The sequence below is a fragment of the Coffea eugenioides genome, chromosome 11 (genome assembly GCF_003713205.1).
Source record: "Coffea eugenioides isolate CCC68of chromosome 11, Ceug_1.0, whole genome shotgun sequence".
NCBI classification, from domain to species: Eukaryota; Viridiplantae; Streptophyta; class Magnoliopsida; order Gentianales; family Rubiaceae; genus Coffea; species Coffea eugenioides.
This window is the reverse complement of record NC_040045.1, coordinates 24,060,888-24,083,885: the sequence shown is the minus strand read 5'-3', so window position 1 is coordinate 24,083,885 and position 22,998 is coordinate 24,060,888. Positions and strand designations below refer to the sequence as shown.

General features: G+C 34.6%; 3 protein-coding genes across 3 annotated transcripts; all 3 read right to left on the bottom strand.

Annotated features, from left to right (window-relative positions):
- Positions 1–2,408: 2,408 nt before the first annotated feature.
- LOC113754124 (probable disease resistance protein At1g58602) lies at positions 2,409–6,656 on the bottom strand. The gene is made up of 3 exons (XM_027298466.1): positions 6,169–6,656; positions 3,767–5,558; positions 2,409–2,660 (listed from the first exon to the last, which is right to left on the bottom strand). Exons 1-3 carry the CDS (start codon positions 6,620–6,622, stop codon positions 2,645–2,647), a joined length of 2,262 nt encoding a protein of 753 aa, XP_027154267.1. The 5' UTR covers positions 6,623–6,656; the 3' UTR covers positions 2,409–2,644.
- A 10,598-nt stretch (positions 6,657–17,254) lies between these two features.
- LOC113754223 (probable disease resistance RPP8-like protein 2) lies at positions 17,255–18,492 on the bottom strand. Its single transcript, XM_027298583.1, has 2 exons — positions 17,680–18,492; positions 17,255–17,558 (listed from the first exon to the last, which is right to left on the bottom strand). The coding sequence occupies exons 1-2, from the start codon at positions 18,473–18,475 to the stop codon at positions 17,524–17,526; spliced, it is 831 nt and encodes a 276-aa protein (XP_027154384.1). The 5' UTR covers positions 18,476–18,492; the 3' UTR covers positions 17,255–17,523.
- A 37-nt stretch (positions 18,493–18,529) lies between these two features.
- LOC113752082 (putative disease resistance protein At1g50180) lies at positions 18,530–19,997 on the bottom strand. Its single transcript, XM_027296221.1, has 2 exons — positions 18,959–19,997; positions 18,530–18,540 (listed from the first exon to the last, which is right to left on the bottom strand). The coding sequence occupies exons 1-2, from the start codon at positions 19,995–19,997 to the stop codon at positions 18,530–18,532; spliced, it is 1,050 nt and encodes a 349-aa protein (XP_027152022.1).
- Positions 19,998–22,998: the final 3,001 nt, after the last annotated feature.

Below are 22,998 nucleotides of genomic sequence, written 5' to 3'. Positions count from 1 at the left end.
GTTATTATTTTAACTAGTTATGGTGTAATTTTTAAATATACGCACATCATATTCTTGAAGTGAATCAACTACACTTATAACTATGCCATACCTATAAAATTAACTATAGGTACATTTAAACTATGAAATTACATGAAATAAATAATTGAAAACACCATAAATATGTCTATCAAATATTGTTTTCACATTGGACCTGATATGTATTTGCATATTACACCCCTGAATTAGAGTCCTGACTCCGCCACTGTGCATACATACAGTTGAATATAATACTACCTTTAAAGTCACTAGTTGCTTGGGGAACGGCTCGACCTTTTTTCATGGGCTGGGATAATGTTGTTTGATCTTTTTTTTTTTTTTTTTTTTGGTCGACGCAGGAATGTCCGGATCAATCCTTACGGGGTCCGACTAATCCCCTGCGGTCCGGGAGAGGAGGCCCCACTCCACACCGAGCACGTTAACAACGGGACTCGAACCCTGGATAAGTCAGGAAGGTCGCCATACCCTAAGGAGGGGGAGCGGACCACTCGAGCTATTCCGTGGAGGCAGAAGACTAGCCACGTAAGGTGGCAAGTTTGTGGGAGGCAGGGGTTGAATCCCTGACCTCCAGCATCACCAAAGAGAGTGATGACCACTGGACCAAATGGCCAGTGGCGGATAATGTTGTTTGATCAGTTCATGGAATTTTATATGCCACCCAGCTAAACCTATAGGATGGGGGCCATAGTGTTGCAAAAGGGGTCAATCTCATCATAATTCAACCCTCATTTTTCTACTAAAACCCTTCTTTTGTCATGACAACAAAATTTATTATCTAGTTAAATAGCCAGTAATTAATCCAAAATCAGATTGTCTATTAGCTGAAAGTATTAAGAATTTAAGTTGTTTGGCTGCCTTTAGTCCCAATATTATTTATTGGAAATTTTTAGCTTGAGCAGTAGTTCAGTAGCCTATATCTTAAGTCTATCATAGAATTTTTTCAGAAACATGAGATGTTTAAACTATAGAGATGCCTAATTTTTTTTTTTTTTGGATTTTTCTACAAACAGGGAAGGGAGGAAAGAAAAAATCATTTGACCTTATTGCTAGGCCATACCCTGTGTTTGGTCCCTTTCAAATTTCCAACTCCAAAAAATAATACTATTACTAAAAATGCTCATCATCCTCAAAGCCCCTTTGCCGGTGGCTGAGGCTCCTTGCAGTATCCGGTAACCAATTACTAAAACCCAGCTCTCTTGTTTTTGGTTTGGTCATTCTATACAGGATTTCATCTGATCTAATTTAAATTCAGCTATTGATTTAATCAATTGAGGTCCCATATTCATGTGTACGGAATATTAGCTAGTTGATTATGCCCAAATAATTGACAGTAAATTCTATCACATAATCATCTACTTCAATGAGTATCTTTCACCTAAAATAATATTTGTATTTGTAAGCTACACTACTTTGCATGAAAGATAGGGCCCAGCTGCTCAAACGTGAAACTGGGAAATTAGAAGTTAAAATCACGATTGGATTGTTACTTTTAAAATTTTTATAAAAAAATATGCGATAACGATTTAATATAAAAAAATAATTAAAAAATATGTTAATAAAAAATATAAAAATATTTTAATAGAAAACTGCAATCCAAACATCACTGAACAAACAATATGCCACGACTTACGGCTAGATCCAATCTCTCGGTCCCTGCGAAAGGAAAAAAGAATTTCATGCTCTTCCTTTCGGAAAGGTAGGATTAGGAAAATCTTATTGATTGCAGCTTTCTCCAGACCCTCCGGAAAGACATAAAAAAAAACGGCTCGAATGATACGATCCCTCCGTCACCCCAGAATGAAAGGGGCGATCTGTAGTTATATATCTACGGGCAATTTGCATGCAAACATCCATGAAAATTTCCCATTCAATGAGACCAAGTGTGTAGCTAGGAGCCTAGCTATGACTAAGAGTCAAAAGTTATGTTGACGGCCTGTAGGGAAAAGTTGCACTTCGAAAAGTGTGATTCCATGAAATTTCTAGTATAAGTTTTGCGGAGTGTAGAGGTGAATTACTTCTGGGACTTGAGCCATCTCTTGCAGTGAAGCAGTGGATAAGAGAATGAGTAGAAACCAGTAGATGCATCTCCTCCTATCTTCGTCCTTCGGGGAAAAAAATCCAAAAATGAAAAGCAAAAAAAAAAAAAGCTAGAGATTTCATGCTAGTATTGATAGTCCTGCTTTCTATTTTCAACTCATTGTTGTCGTGGCACAGCCAATGGAAGCTTTAACTGATTAATGTTGCTTTGCAGCAACTTATTTGCTTGAAAAACAAATTGAAAGTTGGATAAAGCTGTTACGAAGAAAGCTGTATTTCTACTCACAAACAACTAAAATGTAGCAGTGCATAAAAGCGAGTTCATATAACAAAAACACACATTGACACAGTAATTTGATGGGAGAGGGAGAAAAGCACATTATGGTAATTTTCTTTTTCTACAAGACAGTTGTAAATGGAGTAAAATGTTAACTCAACAGCATCATGACACAAAACCATGCCCAAAAAAAAAAAAAAGAACAAAACCCAGATGTAGCAATCCTATAAATAAAAATACTAGTATAATTATAATTGGGCAACAAGAGGATCACTTGAAGGTGAGGCTTGATCAACTGCTCCATTCACTGCAAAACAAGTATGAATGTATGATTTAGGAAAGATAGGAGTAACAACAACTAAAACAATCTTGAGAAAAAATAGAAAATAAAGAAAGAGTTAAGTGAAAAATTGATATGCATACAAACATGTCTAAGGGAGTACTTAAGCGAGACTTTGGCAAGAGTATCCTATGTTTCTTCTGCCCATATATAAAATTGAATTGGTCTACATATAAAAAATTATACATATATCAAATTATGTAAGAAATCCAATAACTTTACAAGTGAAAAAAATATCCTAACTCTATCTGGCCCAAATCCACTTAGGGCTAGGAACTAGGGATGATGTATTAACTGAGAATGGAATCAAAGTGCATTATCACTCAACAAAGATGTAATGTCATTTTGTAACGAATTAAAAAAATAGTCTTGATTGAATTAACACGTGCTCTTATTATTGGTTTTGATATCAATAAGACTTGAAGGCAACATCATCATTCTTTATCATCAAATTTTAAACAGATTTTAAGTTTAATCCAAGATATTTGATTAAATAGGCATGGTAATCTAAAACAATTACATGGGATGGGAAGCACAAATAGTTTAAACAGTTGGAAGGCATTTTTTAAGCCATGCAACATTGTTGATGAGTACATTATATGACGATAACACATACTTATCCATTAAATTTAATTTGTTAGAGATAATGTAAACTCATTGCCAAAGATGAGGAAATAAACAAAATCTTTTGATTTTTCCTTTACAAGATGGTAGGCAAAGCATTCAAATTTAGACTTACTACCTCTTCACCAAATTCCTTAATTAGTCAAGGAGCAAGAATTGCAGTAGATGATGTCGTAGATAAAGAAAAATAAATATTTGGAAGCTAAAACTGTAAAGAATCTCACACAGCAAGTAGTATGATCCGGTTTCTTTCAAAGAGGAGAAAAGAGATAAAAATACACGATGGTCATTAAAAACTCAAAAGAAAATATTGAATCATGTTTTTGAAGCTTATCAAACCTGTGATTGGAACTAGATGCTAAGACAAAGGGAATTCCAAGAACGGTAAATTGAAAATTAAAAGGAGAAAAATTGGAGGAGGAGAAAGTAAAAAGAGAGAGAGAGAGTACCTGCGGATATTGATTGAAGGCACATGGCTTATTTTATGATAATCTTGTCCTTGTTTACCGTTCACTATCCTAACTCTATTGTTGAATTCTTCGGGCATTCCCGCAAGAGAAACATCTTTTAGGGTAGTTACATATCTCAACCCATCTGGAATCATTTCCAACTTTTCACAATACTCAATCCGTAAACTTGAGAGCTTAGGTATGGCCCCTTCATCTACTTTCCACTGCTTTAAGTCACCCAAATCTTCAAGCCAGAGATGTTTTAGTTGGGGAAATCCCATTGATTGGCAAATCATTTCTTGCCCCAGAAAAGATTCTAAGTGAAATTCAAGTCTTCGTAGGTTAGGAAGCTTCTCAAGTGTTCCCATTGGGTCTTCCTCAATCTGAGTATTGAACAGCTTTAATTGAGTGAGTCCTGCAGGATCAGGAAACATATGGGATTGGTAGTCCGGCAACTTCTTGCACAAAATACCCATGATCTCTAATTCATGAATATTCCTACTAAACAACACCCCTAAAAGAACATTCAAGCCCCTGTTGTTGTTGTTCGAGTTGTTGGAGTCTATCCAGGCCAAATTACAGCCAATGATTTTAAGTGAGCTAATGCGCATGCAGTCCAAGTCTGATATATGATTCACGATCTGTTCCAAGTCCTCAAGATTGTAATACACTCTTGCTTTGAAAGCTCTGAGATTTGATAATTTGCATATGTCTTTAGGATAGCAAAATTCATTATCGAATGCGTCAAGTATCTCCAGATGCTTGTTCAACCGCAGCTTAGGTTGAAAGTTCTTGAAGTTTGGAAGATAAAGGTACCTTAAACGCCCCAATTTCCATAGCACATTCGGTATTCTGCAATTAAAACTTTCAGATAAATCTAGAGTTTCCAAGTACTTTAAATTGCCCAAGGAAGATGGCAAGTTTAAATCAGCACACCTCAATTTCAAACATCTCAAATGGATAAGACTACCAACATATCCCAGCGGTGATTTGAGAAAACAATCTTGAGAAGCCATATCGGAGAATAAAATTGACAATACTCTAAGCATCTTCAAATTGTTGACTTGGGACATCATTCCCACCCCTGAAAAATATTGCCATTCGTCTTCCAACGGATCACACAGGAATGAGCGAAGATGCTTAGTTTGTTCTTTTGGTGGAAAGTTGTACTCAGAGATATCCTGTGGAATCAAACGAAGGACTAAACCATATTGTGCTTCAATTACAGGAGGCGAATCTAGTGAAGTACTTTGATCGACCACGTTATACAAATTCTCCTCTTTTGCCTTGATCAAGCATAGATCTCTCATAAGATCATGAAGCCGGCATGACTTCAACCTTGTTACTGCATGCTTCCCTTCATGCACTTTAATCTCAACCATGCATCTTTTGGCCAATTCTTCCAAGTAGTGCTCTGCAACTTCCATCATTGATTCTTGCCCCATTCTATCTTTCTCAAATATCATACCTTCTCCTATCCACATCTGATACAAACTCTCTGCAGCAATGTCAGAATCTTCCCTGAATTTACCCAAGTAAAGGAAGCATGGTTTTAGTTGCCAAGGGAGGTCATAGTAACTATAAGCTAAAATCTTTGGCACCTCTCCTTCTTTTCCAATTTTTTCTCCCCTAGCCAGATAAGATTTGATATTCTCATGCACCACATTCCATTCTCTGAGGCTTTTTTTAGTTCTAAGAATTCCACCAAGGACCACCACGGCCAATGGAAGACCCCCACAGTTTTTCAACATTTTCTTTCCTAACTCTTCCATCTTGGCCAAATCTGCACAACCTGTGCAGCATTAAACAAAACTAATTCAATTTCAACAATGACGCATCTGTCATTCATTTCTCATATAATCCATGGTTCAATCACAGTAGATCTTCCATAATGAGAAATAAGCATCATGGTTACCAGTCAACAACTATACGCAAACCTTAACGGACTGTTAATCGAACAAGTCTCCCAACGTAAAGACTTGAGACCTATCAATAGTCAAGGTTCTCAAGGAAAAGGGCTATTCTAAGAGATCCTTTTTTTCTTAAATCTACTAGATTATATGGATCTGGGAAAAAAGAAAGATCAAGTAGTTTAACTAAATGGTAACAATGCAAAAGGTATTATGTTTCCATTGTAGTATTTCAATTGTTAAAAATTTCAGAAAGACTATCATTAAAAATTGCCACTGGTATACACGAGACATGTTTTATATGTCCTGGTTAGCAATTCAAAGATGTCCTCAAAATTTTTTGTCATGCGGATGAAATTGTAGGACTATCATTTTTCGGCATATGCATGCATGCATACATACATATATTTTATTTATTTATTTATTTAAATTTATACACCGTGGCATTTTGCATAAAATGAATTTAATGTTAATAAAGCGGAAAAATTTTACCTTCACCGGTACTCTCCCTTAATGATTTCATTCGAAGCAACTCCCAACTTTCTTCCTCGGTCAAAAAACGGAGTTGAAGGTGATATCCATTTGGACCAACATATGCTGCCACGTCTCTGTTACGAGTTGTAAGCAAAATTTTGGTCCCATGCTCCGAAACTGGGATTGCATCTTTTAGGCAATCCCAAGCATCTGTTGACCATATGTCGTCAAGGACTATCAAACATCTCCTAGCTCGCAAGTGCTGTTGAAGCAGCCTTGCTAGCTCATCTTGTTTGCTCGTCATAATCAGATTTCTTTGTTCAGGAATAAGCTTGAGTAGAATGCCTTGCAAGAGATCTTTTGGTTGCCATTGTTGTGACACACAAACCCAAGCAAAACCTTTAAAATAATGCTTCAACCTTCCATGGTGATATACCTTTCTAGCAAGAGTGGTTTTGCCTATACCTCCCATGCCAAAAATCGAAGCCACACTTATTTTGTGCTCTCTTTCAACCTCATTCAGCAAATATTTAACCAGCATCTCAATATCGTAATGCAGTCCAACCGCATCCTCCTCAGCCACAAAGGAGTGAGTCCGCCTTAATTGTTGCAGCCTGGATGGAGCACTCGACTCTCCTTCCTCCAATCTGGCCATTACATTTCCATACTCGCCAAAATTTTTGGTGAGATTAGAGATCCTAGTTCTGAGACTTTGAATCTCTAAACCCAAATCATGACGGGTATAACCTTCTGCGGGTATACAAGCAATCCTCTTTAGAGTACTTGTAAAGCCTCCGTTCCTTCGGATTTGAACCCTCAAAGCATAATCTTCAACCAGATCACTTGCTTCATAAGCGACGGCTCTAAACTCCGGAAGCCACTGTTGTACAGCGTCCCTTGCAGTCTGTTTCGTGTCTGCATATCTTAAGAACCTTTGTATCCGTTTGAGATCGTCATGAAGCAGCCTGACTTGCCCGCTAACGCCTTGTAGAAAGTTTCCTTCGTCAATAAGCAATTTACCTATATTCTTTACTGCAGAGGATAGGATTGCTTCTTCCATTTTGGATGAGATTGATGTATATTTTCTATAATGGATGGAATTCACTAGCAAAAGATGATGGTTCTATTTTTACATAGCAAGGGGAGCAATTTATCTGACTCAGATATTGGCAAATGTTAGAAGGCTTTCACATCTTGACATTGGAAGTCTGAAAACTTTGTATGCTATTGGATTTCTCCACGGACAAGCTCATTTGAATTTTCAAGGAGCTGGCCAGCTCGTTCGGCCCCCACAACACGGTGCATTATTTCGTTCGGTCCCCACAACACGGTGCATGAAAGCAAAAGCGCTATGTCCTAAAAAATAAAAAATAAATTAAAAAAAGGGCAAAAGCACCATGGACATGAGATGAAAGCAAACCATTATGAAAGCAAAATAGCAAATTAGAGACATGAAAGCAAAAGCTCGATGGACATGAAAGCAAAAGCAATAGAAGCATTTCTTCCTTCCTTGATCTTTAGAAAAGAGGCTTGGTAGTTTGTGCATTTTTTTATAACAAGATTAAAAGTAACATATAACCATCGGAGTAATACGTAACTAAATAATAGCATAAATAAACATACAAGTAATGGAAGAAGAAATTAGATATTCACATCTAGTGACGCTCTAACTCAGGATCTTTTATGTCTACGGCCTTAAACTTTAATCATTGAATCAAAATCTCAAGGCACAATGCAATGACAAGGATAAGCATGAGTAATTATATTGCTTTGCAACGAAGGACCAAAAGGATTAAAGCAATTTATCTTGCTTCAAAATCAAATCCACATCTGAATCAAGTTTTATGACAACAGACCAAAACATCAGAATACAGCAATAACAACTAATTAAGTAAAACGTACAGCAATGCATTGAGAAATCTTTGCCAAATTTGGTGCATAAAAGCAAATTAACATGACCAAAACACTACTAATTCAATTAGGCAAATGGAGAATTGCGTCTAAAGTGTTTAGATAGTAAATTATTTGAGATAATTTTGTAAAAAAATACTGTAACACTTTTTTGATATGATGTATGTGAGATAAAAATGTGATTGAAAAATATGTTGATGATACAACCAAGTCAGTGTGTGTAAGTTACTTGAGCGCTAGTACTCCTGCACATATCCTCTCATTGTCGTGTTTGATTTAACACTCGGAACAGTTATTTCTTTCTTTATTTATCATGGTTTCTCTTTTGTTCAAAGTTGACCTTGTTTGGATTGTAGTTTTCTTAAAAAAAAAAAAAAAGAATTTTACATTTTTTTTGAATATATTTTTCAATAACTTTTTCTTATCTCACATACATTAAATCGGTACAATATTTTTTTTTATAAAAACTCTTAAAAATAACAATCCAAACAGGATAAGTTAATTGGTTGAGATTAAACTACACACTTTTGAGGCCCTTAAAACCCAAAAGTCCCACATGATTTAATTGGTCTTTCATGCTATAACATGCTCTAACATACCATACTATGTAAGAGTTGATCTTTTGAGGCCCTTAAACCCAAAAGCTTCAGATGAGTTGTCAAGTTTATGTCTATCAATCTAATACCATTTCTCAACATAAATGTAAATGGAGCGGTAGGCTGTGGTAAAATCTAGTCCATGTGCTGAACAATGTGTTTTTAAGTACAAAATTTGGGCATTCCTCAGAAGGAAATGATTATATTAAGGATAAATTATCTTTTACCTCTTGTAGTTTACTATTTTACCACATAATCTCCCGTGATTTTAAAACCTATACATAGCCCTTTTTATGGTTTGAATTAAAGTATCACCATTAATTTTTTTTTGTTAAAACTAACAATCAATAGTAAAAAGTCAAAAATCAAACTAATAAATTGATAAATTTATTGTCTTATTGCTTCTTTTTCTTTTGCTCCAAACATAGAAAAAGAAGAAATTGAAATAAAAAAATTGATAAATAAGAAATAAAAACACCATTAAAGATTTGGTTTAAAAACCTATAATGATACTTGTAGTCAAAAAAGATTTGGTAGTTTTTGTTTCTTATTTATTTGTTTATATTTTCCTTTCATCTTTTTTGTTTCTTATTTATTTATTTTTTATTTCCTTCCATCTCTATTGTATTTGGAGAAAATTGAGATTTTAAAGGCCAAAGTATAGGTTTTCAAAATCATCTCTTCTCTTCCCCAAAAAAGAGAGAGGGAGAAAGAAAAGGAAAAAGAAAAAAAAAAGTAGTGAAAGAATGAATTTATCAATTCATTAGTTTGACTTTGACATGTACTATTTACCATTAGTTGCAATGGAGAAACTAAACGGTAACACTTTAATTCAAACCATGAAAAGGTTATATGTATGTTTTTAAAACATAGAGGAGTTCCATGATAAAACATCAAACTAGGAAATTAAAAAGTAATTTGCCCTTATATTAAAGCAGGGCTGGAATTTTGTCTTACAAGCCAGTTATGTTTCTTTCTTTTTGTTTACATCACCCTTGATGCCCAGGTATTCGGCCAAGACAAGACAATTCAGGAGAATCTTTGTCTCGACCAGTAATTTGAGAAATGGCAGGAGGATGAAAAGCAGAATCTGGCAATTTATTATGCTACAACAACAATTGCAGCATGAAGTAAGATATTACATGCAAAACGACACAAATGTCGTCAAAAATCAAACCACACGAGAAGAAGCAAAAGAAATTCCATTGAAACCTAATAATCCCGCAAATTACAATAATCATTATAACATTAGCTTTAATTAGGAAACAGGAAGGAGGATTGTCCTGAATGTGAGGGTTCATCAACTACTTCAGCATCCCAATTAATCCATCATGGCATCTCTCTGTATTGCGGATGGATACTCTTTCAATAGCGTTCCCTTTGTGCAAAACAAGAATTAAGTTTATATTAACAGTCACAAGTAAAAAGCCTGAAGGAAAAAAAAAGACGTAAAAAAAAAGAAGAAAAAAAACGAGAACAAAGTAAGATTTAAAAGAGAACATAATACGCATACAAAAAGGTTTGAGGATGTGCTTATCTATGGGTGCATTTGGATAGGAGATTATTTGTAAAAATTATTTAACTAAACATTGTAGTATTTTTCGTGATATGATATATATGGGATAAAAAGGAGATTGAAAATTATATATTTATAATATAAGTAGAATAATATTTGAAAAAAAAAATTCCAAACCAACCCCATGTTTGTTTTGCACAAATTATGTAGCCTCACAAAATTCAAGAATAGATAGCCACTTGATATAAGTATATAATGCAAGTGAGAATGGAATCAGCGTTATCGCTCTTGTCTTGCAGAAACTGACTCTTGAGTTTTCGTGGAGATGGGTCGTAAAGTGGTCCCTGTCTAATACATTGAGAAGCATAAAGCAGATCCTTGGCGATTTACAGGTTGATCTTTCCCATGTATTTAGGGAAGCGAATTCAGTAGCTGATGCTCTTGCTTCATTGAGGTTTTGAGGGGATGCGTTTTTTTATTCTTTGAGAGATCTCCCGTGAAGTGTTCGTGCTGCTTTTGGAATGGACCTCCGTTCGTTTCCGCACATTAGGGCTTTTAAAAGCATATAGCTAGATTTTTTCCTTTCTCATATAGTTAGATTTTTCCCTTTCTCCGACTTTGAGGTTTTTGGCATTTCATGAGCTCGGTGTACTTTTTACTTGTGGGTTAATAAAATAAGGGGCTGACGCTCCTCTTTTTTCAAAAAAAAAAAAAAAAAGAGTATATAACCACTTGATAAAGGTAAAAATTTGGATAGACCTAAACTTGTAGATTTGGTAGTCCAAATTTTGCCACATCTTCAATACTTGAATTAATGAGATGGTGTGACAAATTTTGAACTACTAAATCTATGTAGACAGAGTCTACTCAAGTGTTTGCCATTGACAAATATATGTAATGCTGTACTAAGAATAAATTAAATAGTGTTGGCTCAAAAAAATAATAAAAACTAAATTGCCTTGATAGAATTAACATGTGCTCTTAGTGTTGGAGAGAATTTCTCTTCATTATACTCCAATAATATTAATATAACAATTATTGCAAAAATCAACACCATTCATAGTCTATTTTATTAGTTGTATAAGTTATATATAAAATTTCGTGTGAAATTGACTAAGTTTCACCCTCTGATTGATAGTTACAAATTTTGTTACAATTTTGACTCATTTTTCGTTGTTCAAATGTTTCATGAAAATTGAATGCCAAAGTATTCACAAAAAGCATACCATTTTTAGCATGTTAATGTAGAGATCAAGAGAAAAGTAATGAGACATTCGGATGAATTTATGAGGTTATAAAATTTTAGATAAAGGTAAATAGGTAATCCAGAGGGATAATATTTGTGCCGCTACTCCAAGCTTTCGCACCCAGCGAAGCCATGTATAGTTGAAGGCGGGTAATTGCACCCACTCAACTTCGGTAAAATCACAACAGCATTCGGAAATTTGAGAAGATTTTAAATTATATTATATTTGCCCTCCCTCCTCCCCCAAATTTTGTAAAATTACCTTTTATAGTTGCGTTGCCCCCTAAGCTATTAAGATATCATAATAATTATCTTTTGTTGGACTCTTGGATCTACTTTAAGTTATATAATGATTGATCCATTTGCATTGAAAGTTATTTGAAAATTTTACTTGACTATAGCAATTTTTCTATGTGAACTATTTGAGATGACAAAAATGTTGGAAAATGTATGTTAAGGCTAATAAGAAATATTTTTAAAATTTTTTTTTTTAAAATTTTTATGTTCTTAACTCAAATAAGTAGAATGATCTTATTGCTAAACTAAAGTCATAAATTATATTTAATGATACATGTAACAAAAATGTGTATCAAGCAGTGTTATTAATTATGTCGAAACATGACACTCACATATTGCCACCCAACTACACGTATAGGATAGGGACCATAGTTGGGCAAAAAGGGGTCAAATCTTATCAAAATTCAACCCTCAGTTTTCCACTAAAACCCTTTTTTTTTTAATGATAATAGAATTTATTACCTAGTTAATTAGCCAGTAATTAATCCAAAACCAGATTGTTTTTTAGCTGAAAGTATTAAGAATTTAAGTCATTCTTTTTCTTGTTTGGCTGCTTTTAGTCCCAATAGAACTTCTTGGAAATTTTTAGCTAGAGCGGCAGCTCTTCTATCTTAAGTCTACCATAGAATTTTTTCAAAAACATGAGAAGTTTAAATCGTAGAGATACCTAATTTGTTTGGCTTTTTTCTGCAAACAGGGAAGGAAGAAAAAAAAAGATCATTTGACTTTATTACTAGGCCAAGCCTAGTGTTTGGTCCCTTTCAAATTTCCAACTCCAAAAAAATAATACTAATAATAAAAATATAATATTAAAACTCAAAACAACAATCACTTGTGTTTGGATGTATATATTGTAAAAATTCTGAAAATCTTTTAGTAATTGTCGTTACGGTTGGTTCCCCTAAATCGGGTCTTGGATTGAGTTGCGTTATCCGAACCCACTTTGGCCGGACAGATCTTCCCAAGCTCATCAAACTCAAAGCCACCTTGCTGGTGGCTCCACGCTATCTCCGGTAACCAATTACTATAACCCATCTCGATCTTCTTTTTTTTTTTTTTGTCATTCTCTTTTTTATAAAGTGTATACAGGATTTTATCTTATCTAATTTAAATTCACCAATTGATTCAGTCAATTGAGGTCCCATATTTATGTGTATCTTTCACCTAAAATAATATTTGTATCTATAAGCTTCACTGCTTTGCATGAAAGATAGGGCCCAGTTGTTCAAACGTGAAACTGCAAAGTTAGAAGTTAAAATCCCATTTTGAATCGCTATTTTTAATTTTTTTTTTAAAATATACCGTAACAATTTGATACAAAAACCAATTGGTTGGATGAGTGTTTCTTGTGAGTCCCGCTTAGATTGCTCTTCTTGGGCTAGTTTAACTGTTAATTCCGGTGTGTTTAGTCTAATTATAGGGTGTGTGTGTTTATTTCAGTTTCTGAAAAAAACAATTTAATACAAGAAAAAATAATTAAAAAATATATTTATAAAAAATATAAAAAATATTTCGATAGAATATTACAATCTAAACACCACTGAACAAACAATAATATCAATACGTCACCCGGAAATTACACGCAAACATCCCGGAAGAATTCCTCATTCAACGGGACCAAGTGAGTAGCTATGAGCCTAGATATGACTAAGAGTCAAAAGTTATGTTGGCGGCCCGCAGGGAAAAGTTGCCCCTTCAAAAGTGTGATTCTGTGAGATTTCTAATAAGTTTTGTGCAGTGGAGAGGTGAAGCAGTGGAACTAGTAGATGATCCCTTGCAGTGAAGCAGTGGATAAAAGAACGAGTAGAAACTAGGAGATGCATTTCAAGGGAAAAAGCCCAAAAAAAAAAAAGGCTTGAGATTTCATGCTGTTGTTGACACTTCTGCTTTCTATTTTCAATTCACTGTTTTGGTGGCACAGCCTAGGGAAACTTTGACTGATTAATGTAACTTTGTAGTAACTTATAGTTGCTTGGAAAACAAATTGAAAGTTGGATAAAACTGTTACGAAGACAGTTGCATTTCTACTCACAAACGTTGTCAAAACACAGCATGAGAATAAGCAAAAACAACTCACTAAAATGTAGCAGTGCACAAAAGTGAGTTCATATAACAAAAACACTACCAATTCAATTAAGCAAATAGAGTATCCACTGGGAAGTCATCAAGAATCCATCAAATGCTTGAGCAATGTTACTCCACCAGCCCCTCTTTGCCTTTGTTTGATTAACACTTGGGAACAGTTACTTCTGTATTTATTGAAGATGGATTCTCTTCGGACAAAAATTTTGCCATGTCACTACAATAACTCATGATTAGTTTATCGCATAACATATTACTCACTACTTGAATTAGGTTTTACTCTAGCCTACAACTCCGGTTACATCCATGTTAGTGTTGTGGAGCTGATATGAGGTTGATCGACCTATTAAATCATGTCAGGTTTTGAATCCAAAACCTGTATTTTATGAGATCTACTAAACAAGAGAATCCTATGTTTCTTCTCCCCATATTAATACGTAGTCTCATAAAATTCTATAATAGATAACTAGACTGTACCACTTTGAAACACTAACTTTGTAGTTCAACGGGGGATTGGGGTAGGATTAATACGATTGTATGGTTATTATATTTCTTTCAATGTTTGATGTATATTTATATACACGAATTGGTCTAAATGAATAAATTTATACATATAAAGTTACGTGTGTGTATTAAATTATGTAAAAAATCCAATAACTTTCCTAGCCCTAGTCGACTTGGTGGCTAGGAACCAAAGTGCATTATCACTCAACAAACATGTCATGCCATTTGTACTAGAAATTAAAGTACATAGTCTTGATTGAATTAACGCGAGTTCTTATTGTTGGTTTCGATATCAATAAGACTTGAAGGGAACCTGATCCTTCTCTATCTAAACAGATTTAAGTTTAATCAAAGATATTTGATTAAATAGGGATGGTAATCTAAAACAATTAAATGGAAAGAACAAATAGTTTAAGCAGTTGATAGGCACTTTTTATGCCATGCAACATTCTGTCACATTATACGACGGTGACACATACTAATCCACTAAATTTAATTCGTGAGAGATTATGTCAATCCAATTCCACAGATGAGGAAATAAGCAAAATCTTTTGATTTACCTTACAGGATGGAACACAATGCATTCAAATATGAACTTACTTCCTCTTCACCAAAATTCGTTAACTGGTCATGAAAAAGAATTGCATTAGATGATTGACAGGTTGTCGATGCCTGTGCAATAATAAAAATAAACTTAATTGCCAATTAAATTAACCAAAACTCGATTCCAAGTACTGGAGCAGGGACTCTAGGTGTGCAATGGGTTACTTGATTCATCCTATTCCCGAAAAGTTTGCTTGATCCGATATACCCAAATGGGATGACTTTTTCACAAATAATTATTAATTTGTAAACAGGGCAAGTAGGGTCGTATCCTCAGGGACTGGGAATATTTGTCTCTTTTGAAATCCAAAGTAACACGGGAGGATATTTTTGTATATAGTATGACAATTAAAGCAACTCAACTAAAAATAAAATAGCCAACTAAAAATTAAATGACAATTCACTAAAATCAGGGTAATAATAATTAAAGGTCTAATCAAGAAATAATTTCAGCAATGGTTCACCTAATTGATCATCGATGCAAAGATAATTTCAATTATTTACTAATAAATAGGTTATAACTGTCAAATAAGCGATGATAATCAACTTCTCCTTACTGTCTCGGTGATTAAGGTACGCCCATTAATCACTGCTCTAATTAAAAAATAATTCTAGGTACGCCCGTAAGATTTAATTTTCCAATTGCCTTACGTATTAGAGGAGCTCTATTCTAACCAAATAATGCACTACTAGGGTTATTTTAGATTAACCCGCGTATTTCCCTGATACAAACCCAATCAGGCCAGTTGTCACTATTTTAAGGCAATTAAATAATTACGTATTTAATGCCCTAATTGACAATAGGTTACTAAATCAATTCGCTATCCGGATCCAAGATAATCAATTAATTTAACAATCATAAGCACTGCAATCGAAGAATATGCAAATATAAATAAATAAGAAGAATAAATAAAATTAAATCGATCTCATAATTTTTAAACGAATCAAAACCTCCGTTGTTCCTTGACTAGAAAAGCGACTTTAGTTCATCCCGGATGTAAAAAATCCATACAAAATTGTAAAGAAAGCAGCGGTCATTGTCCTTCGAAATTGGGAAAATTCTATTCGTACGAATATTTGAAAAGATAGCAAAGCTACAAAAGGTCATTGATTGTTTTCACTTCGTCTGACATACGAAGAAGGAAAAGAAACTACTAAGAGCTAAAAAGAAGAAAAGTCAAAAGCCAAGCTTCCGTAGTGCTTGTTCCCTGCTCCTATTTTCTATCTATGCCTATCTAGTTCCTACTCTCAAATCCCTCCTGCTTTGCGGCTGCCCACTGGAAGAAAACTCCAGCCTTTCGTTCTTTCCCTTAATGCTGTCTTCCGTAAATTACCAAAAAGGGTCGCGTCTTGATATTTCAAAAATACCTCTGGACACCTGTTACTTGAGCTCTTTTCTCATGACTGTCAAATTAGCACTTATTATGGTATTTTAGTTCTACTCCCTGTAATAAATATAAATTTTTAAAAGTGAGTAGAATCTAACAATTAATCCACATCAGGTCAGGTAATAGGGAAAATTAATAATAAAATAAATGATGAAATTGTAACGTATCAATGATGTCTTAGATAAACAAAAATAAATATTTGGATTAAAAAGCATCTCACGGAGCAAATACTATGATCCTGTTTCTTCCGAAGAGGAAAAAAAAGTTATAAAAAAAATAATAGTCATTAAAAAGACAAAAGAAAATATTGAATGATGTTGGTGAAGCTTATCAAAATTGAGATTGCAAAGAAAAAGGGAATTTCAAGAACCGTAAATTGAATATTAAAAGGAGAAAAATTGGAGAAGGAGAAAGTAAAAGGAGAAAAAGAGTACCTGCTGATATTAACCAAAGGCACATGGCTTATTTTATCATAATCTTCTCCTTGTTGACCATTCTCTCTCGTAACTCTGTTGTTGAATTTTTCAGGCATTTGCACAAGAGATACCTCTTTTAGGGTGGTTACATATCTCAACCCATCTGGAATCATTTCCAATTCTTCACACTCCCCAATCCATAAACTTGAGAGCTTAGGCATGGCCCCTTCTTCCACTGTCCACTGTTGTAAATTACACAAACAATGAAGCCCAAGATCTTTCAGTTGGGGAAATCCCATCGAGTGGCAGATCATTTCTCGGCCCAGAAAAGAATATGACCCAAGTTCCAGTATTCTCAGGTTAGGAAGCTTCTCGAGTGTTGCCATTGGGTCTTCCTCAATTTCAGTCCACTGCAGTTTTAATCGAGTAAGTCCTGCAGGATCAGGAAACATATGGGATTGGTAATCTGGTAACTTCTTGCATAAGCTATCGTCGATCTCTAATTCATGAATATTCCTACTAAACAACACCCTTGAAAGAACATCCAAACCCTTGTTGCTGCAAAAATCAAAGTCAACGATTCTAAGTGAGCTAATGCGTATGCAGTCCAAGTTTGATATATGATTGATGATGTGTTCCAGGTCCTCAAGATTTTTATACACTATTGCTTTGAAAGCTCTGAGATTCGATAATTTGCATACTTCTTTAGGATAGCAAAACCTGTTATCGAATGATTCAAGTATCTCCAGCTGCTTGTTTAACTGCAGCTTAGGGTGAGCGTCCCACCACCTCCAGTCTGGAAGATAAAGATATCTCAAACGTTCCAATTTCCATAGCACGTTCGGTATTCTACAAGAACGAGAACTACCAGATAAATCAAGAGTTTCCAAGCACTTTAAATTGCCCAAGGAATATGGCAAGTTTATATATTGGCATTTCAATCTCAAACATCTCAAATGGATAAGATTACCAATATATCCCAGAGGTGATTTGAGAAAACAACTTCCGGAGGCCATATCGAAGGATAAAATTGCCAAAACTCTAAGCATCTTCAAATTGTTGACTTGGGACATTATTCTCACCCCTGGAATAAAATATTCCAATGGATCACACAAGAATGAGCGCAGATGCGTACTTTGTTCTTTTGGCGGAAAGTTGTATTTAGAGATATCTTTTGGAAGCAAACGAAGGACTAAACCATATTGTGCTTCAATTGCAAGAGGAGAATCTAGTGAAGTACTATGGTCGACCACCTTGTACAAATTCTCCTCTTTTGCCTTGGCTAAGCACATATCTCTCATAAGATCATGAAGCCGACATGACTCCAACCTTGTTACTGCACGCTTCCCCTCCTCATTTACTTTAACCTCAACCATGCATCTATTTGCTAATTCTTCCAAGTAACGCTCTGCAACATCCATCATTGGTTCTTGCCCCCTTCTATCATTCTCAAATATCATACCTTCTCCTATCCACATCTGATATAAACTCTCTACTCCAATGTTAGAATCTTCCCTGAATTTACCCAAGTAAAGGAAGCATGGTTTTAATTGCCAGGGGAGGTCATAGTAACTGTAAGCTAAAATCTTTGGCACCTCTCCTTCTTTTCCAATTTGTTCTCCCCTAGCCAGATAGAATTTGATATTCTCATGCACTTCATTCCATTCCTTGAGGGTTTTTTTAGTTCTAAGAATTTCACCCAAAACCACCACGGCCAATGGAAGACCCCCACAGCTATTCAACATTTTCTTTCCCAACTCTTCCATCTTGTCCAAATCTTCACAACCTGTGTAGCATTACACAAACTGAATTAATATCAACTACGACGCATCTATCATTCATAAGCATCATGTTATCATTCAACAACTATACGGAAAACTTAATAGTCTGTTAACCGATAAGTCTCCCAATCCAAATATTTGAGACCTATCAATAGTCTTAGAAAAAGGCTATCTTAAGACGCGTTTTAGTTTTTTTTTAATCTACTGGATTGTATGAATCTAAAAATAAAAATTAAAAAAAAATTATGTTTCCATTGTAGTAATTCAATTGTTAAAAATTTCAGAAAAGCTATCATTAAAAATTGGCACTGATATACACGAAACGTGTTTTATTGTCTTGGTTAGCAAGTCAAAAATGTACTCAAAATTTTTCGTCATGTGGATGAAATTGTAGGACTATCAGTCTCACACACGCACATATCCTTTTACGTACAATGAATTTAATGTGAATAAAGGGGAAAATTTTACCTGCCCCATTGCTCGCCCACAATGATTTCTTTTGTAGCAACTCCCAACTTTCTTCGTTGGTCAAACCACTCAGTGGATGGTGATAACCATATGGAGCAATATGTGTTGCCACATCTCTATTACGAGTTGTGAACAAAATTTTGGATCCATGCTCCGAAATTGGAATTGCGTCTTTTAGGCAATCCCAAGCTTCTTTTGACCAAATGTCGTCGAGGACTATCATACATCTCCTAGCTCGCAAGTGCTGTTGAAGCAGCCTCCTTTGCTCATCTTCTTTGCTCGTCACAATCACATTTCTTTGTTCAGGAATAAGCTTGAGTAGAATGCTTTGCAAGAGATCGTTTGGTTGGCATTGTTGTGACACACAAACCCAAGCAAAACCTTCAAAATAATGCTTCAATCTTTCATGGTGATATATCTTTCTAGCAAGAGTGGTTTTGCCTATGCCTCCCATGCCGAAAATCGAAGCCACACTTATTTTGCGCTCTGCCGCCTCATTCAGCAAATATTTAACCAGCACCTGAACATCATTAGGCAGTTCAACCACATCCTCGTCGGCCACAGAGGAGTAAGCGTGCCTTAACTGTTGCCGCCTGAATGGAGCTCTCGACTCTGCTTCCTCCGTTCTGGTCATTACATGCCCAAACTGGCCAAAATTTTTGGTGAGATTAGAGATCCTAGTTCTCAGACTTTGAATCTTTAAACCCAAATCATGAATGGTATAACCTTCTGTGGCGATGCAAGCAATCCTCTTTAGAGTACTTGTAAAGCCTTCGTTGCTTGAAATTGAAACCCTCAAAGCATAATCTTCAACCAAATCACTAGCTTCATAAGCGACAGCTCTAAACTCCGGAACCCACTGTTGTATACTGTCCCTTGTAGTCCGTTCCGTATCTGCATTTCTTAAGAACCATTGTATCAGTTTGAGATCGTGACGAAGGAGTCTGACTTGGTCGCTAACGCCTTGCAGAAACTTTCCTTCTTCAATAGCCAATTTGCCTATATTCTCTACTACAAAGGATAGGATTGCGTCTGCCATCTTGGATGAGATTGATTTATATTTTCTCTAATGGATGGAATTCACTAGCACAAAATGATGGCTTTACTCTTACATAGCAAGAAGAGCAATTTATCTGACTTAGACATTGACAAATGTTAGTAGACACGTGCTGTCCTTTTGAAATGTCCACGAGGTGCATTATTATTGTTCGGCCCCACATGGTTAGGATTGAGGGCAGCATTTCGTCGGCCTTTTTGGATGAGATTGATGTATATTTTCTGTACTGGACAGGATTTCTGCAAAAGATGATGGTTTTACCCTGTAATGGCAAAGGGGGGCAATTTACCTTGACTGGTTGACTCTGAAGTGTGAAACACTGAAACCTTTCGTTTTGTATGCTATTGAATTTCTTCTTGACTGGCTCTTTTATATGACCTGGGCTTTACTGAAAATTGTTGACCGAAAACTGATTAGAAGCTAAGAGTATTAAGAGTGTATTAACCACCATGAGAACGTTTTGCAATGAACTAAAAGCTAAGAACGTCTCCGACTACACACTAAACCAAACCACCAAGAGCACATATTCGACCTCTGGGGCAAAATTTGATGTTTGGTCAAACACTACTATCTTCAAATGCAAGACAAAATCAGATTATAGTTAACCGCAGCACTACGAACACCTCGCGCTTCTTGAGAACCGTCAATAAACGAAAAATTCACATATGACAACACTCAAGCAACAACTTGTAACCGGCAAACGAAACCTCTCTGCTAAAATTAGGAACACGAGAAACAGAAGATACCGAGATTAACAAAGCTTGAAGTCCACTCAATCTCTACATTTGTCACTTGCTAGTTCCGTCCCCGTCACCGCCCCCACACGATGCATTATTACGGTGCCCCAGACCACAATAAATCAGAGTGGTACGGTGCTGGCCTGGCTGCTCGTTCTACTGTACACCGTACCATAATAAATTTGGTTCGGTTGACGAGCATTATTGCTAGTCCAATGGAAAAAATAAAAAAGAAAAGTCAGTTTAAAACTAAAATGAATAATCAAATATAGCTCTTTGTACATCTTAATCAACCAAAAAATTTAACGATAATTGATGAAAATTACAAAAAATGTGTGAGAGAAAATTGAAAGATTACGTTGCGAAACACTAGTATCGTGAAATATATCAAATGAATGGGAAGAAAAGAATAGAAAATAAAAAATGAGATCATTTGTCACAAAATAAACTTTTTCATCCTTCACATTTCACAAAATGAGTTTTTCATTACTCATTGACTATGTGTACAAATAGTCTTTTTTTTAAAATTCATATATATATGTATTTGATTTCACCTGAACACTACGAATAACATGTAATATATTTCTATTTGATTTCACCTAAACAGACTAATTATAGTTATACATATTCTATTCAATAGATATAGACATGGGTTTAAATCTAACAATTTTGTTTTAATCCCATATATATATATATATATTTGATTTCACCATGTGAATATATTTAATATTTGTAACCTTTTCTATTTTGATAATAATTTATTTATTGAGTTGTGTAATAAGGTCATCTAATTAATCGGTTCTAAGTCGAATTCTATAGTCACGCAAATAAATTGCAGTTTAAATAAGAAATTTTTGCTCGTCACCTTTAAAACCAACAATTTAATTTCTTACCTTATAATTATCTTAAAATTTGAAAGTGTCAATCACTTATTTCTTTTTGTCATACTTTTCCTTTGTTTATTTTTTTGTGTCCAAATTTAATTCGATATAAACACTTTATAATGTTTAGGATTAAATATCATCTTTGTTTTCAATTTTCGAGTAAAAAGAAATGAACATGAGTGAAAACTAACAATTTTTTTAAACCCCCACATATATCTATTTTAATTTCATCTGAACAGTACGTTTAGGTGAAATCAAATAGAGATATATTACATGCTATTTGTATTGCTCAGGTGAAATCAAATAGATATATATATATATGAGTTTAAAAAATTTATTCATACACATGATCAATAAGGGATAAAAAATTTCTTTTGTAAAATACGAGGGATGAAATATTCATTTAGTGACATGTGAGGGACGAAATAATTCATTTTGTAAAATGTGAGAGATTATAGATCGGATTATATAAATTTTGATTTGATAATTTTGTTCTTAAAAAATGATCACGTGCAAGGCACATGGTGAATTTCGACCAAAAATTAGTTAGAAAGCTAAATTGGGACGAAATTTGATCAATGTGAATTTGTAAATGATATAAAAGTACACTTTTAAAAATAAGGGACGAAAAAAATTATTTTACAAAATGTAAGGGACGTTTTGAACGATTTTTCCAAAAAATAATTTACGTACTTTCCAAACATAAATTCCAACATATCTTTTTATCTTTATAATCACTTTTTTATTTTACATACATCACATCATAAAAAATATTAAAATAAATATTTCAAATAATCTCCTATCCTTGAATTTTACTCCATCATCTAAACCCGAATCCGAATGTTGTTACATACACACTCCCCAGCTTGAACCCCTTGCCAAGTTCAAGTTTTGTAGAAACCATGTGTCCGAGTAAAATTTATAAAGTTCATTTGGATTGCAATTTTTCTCTCGAAAAATTTTATGTTTTTTAATCACATTTTTATTCCTGCATACATCAAATCGCTACAATATTTTTTTAACCGAAACTCCGAAAAATAGTCATTCAAACTTGCTCATTCGCCTTAAAGACAATCGGCTGATAGCTCCACGGCCGTCGGAGTTAATTTCTATATGAATTCTTGGGGTACTCATAAAAAAAAAAAAAATTGATCCCTGAGCAAATTTTTTTTGTTAGTATTTATTGTTTAATCATTAATGTCCAATGCGTTCTCTTTTTGGCAACGTGAATTAAGGCCGCTTGACTTTCACATACTCGTCATTATATTTTGATCATTAATTATTTTTCTTCTTTTCAAATTGGTAACCAAACTACTGTGACATCCCCCCAATGCCGTCTAATTTAATCCATTCGTATCATAG

Excerpts from the sequence above, each read along its gene's own strand:
- LOC113754124 (XM_027298466.1), bottom strand. The coding sequence starts at position 6,622 with ATGGGAGGTATAGGCAAAACCACTCTTGCTAGAAAGGTATATCACCAT. Across the intron at positions 5,559-6,168 it reads AAGGGAGAGTACCGGTGAAG|GTTGTGCAGATTTGGCCAAG; the intron begins GTAAAATTTTTC and ends AATGCTGCACAG.
- LOC113754223 (XM_027298583.1), bottom strand. The coding sequence starts at position 18,475 with ATGGAAGAGTTGGGAAAGAAAATGTTGAATAGCTGTGGGGGTCTTCCA. Across the intron at positions 17,559-17,679 it reads ATCACCTCTGGGATATATTG|AATACCGAACGTGCTATGGA; the intron begins GTAATCTTATCC and ends TCGTTCTTGTAG.
- LOC113752082 (XM_027296221.1), bottom strand. The coding sequence starts at position 19,997 with ATGGCAGACGCAATCCTATCCTTTGTAGTAGAGAATATAGGCAAATTG.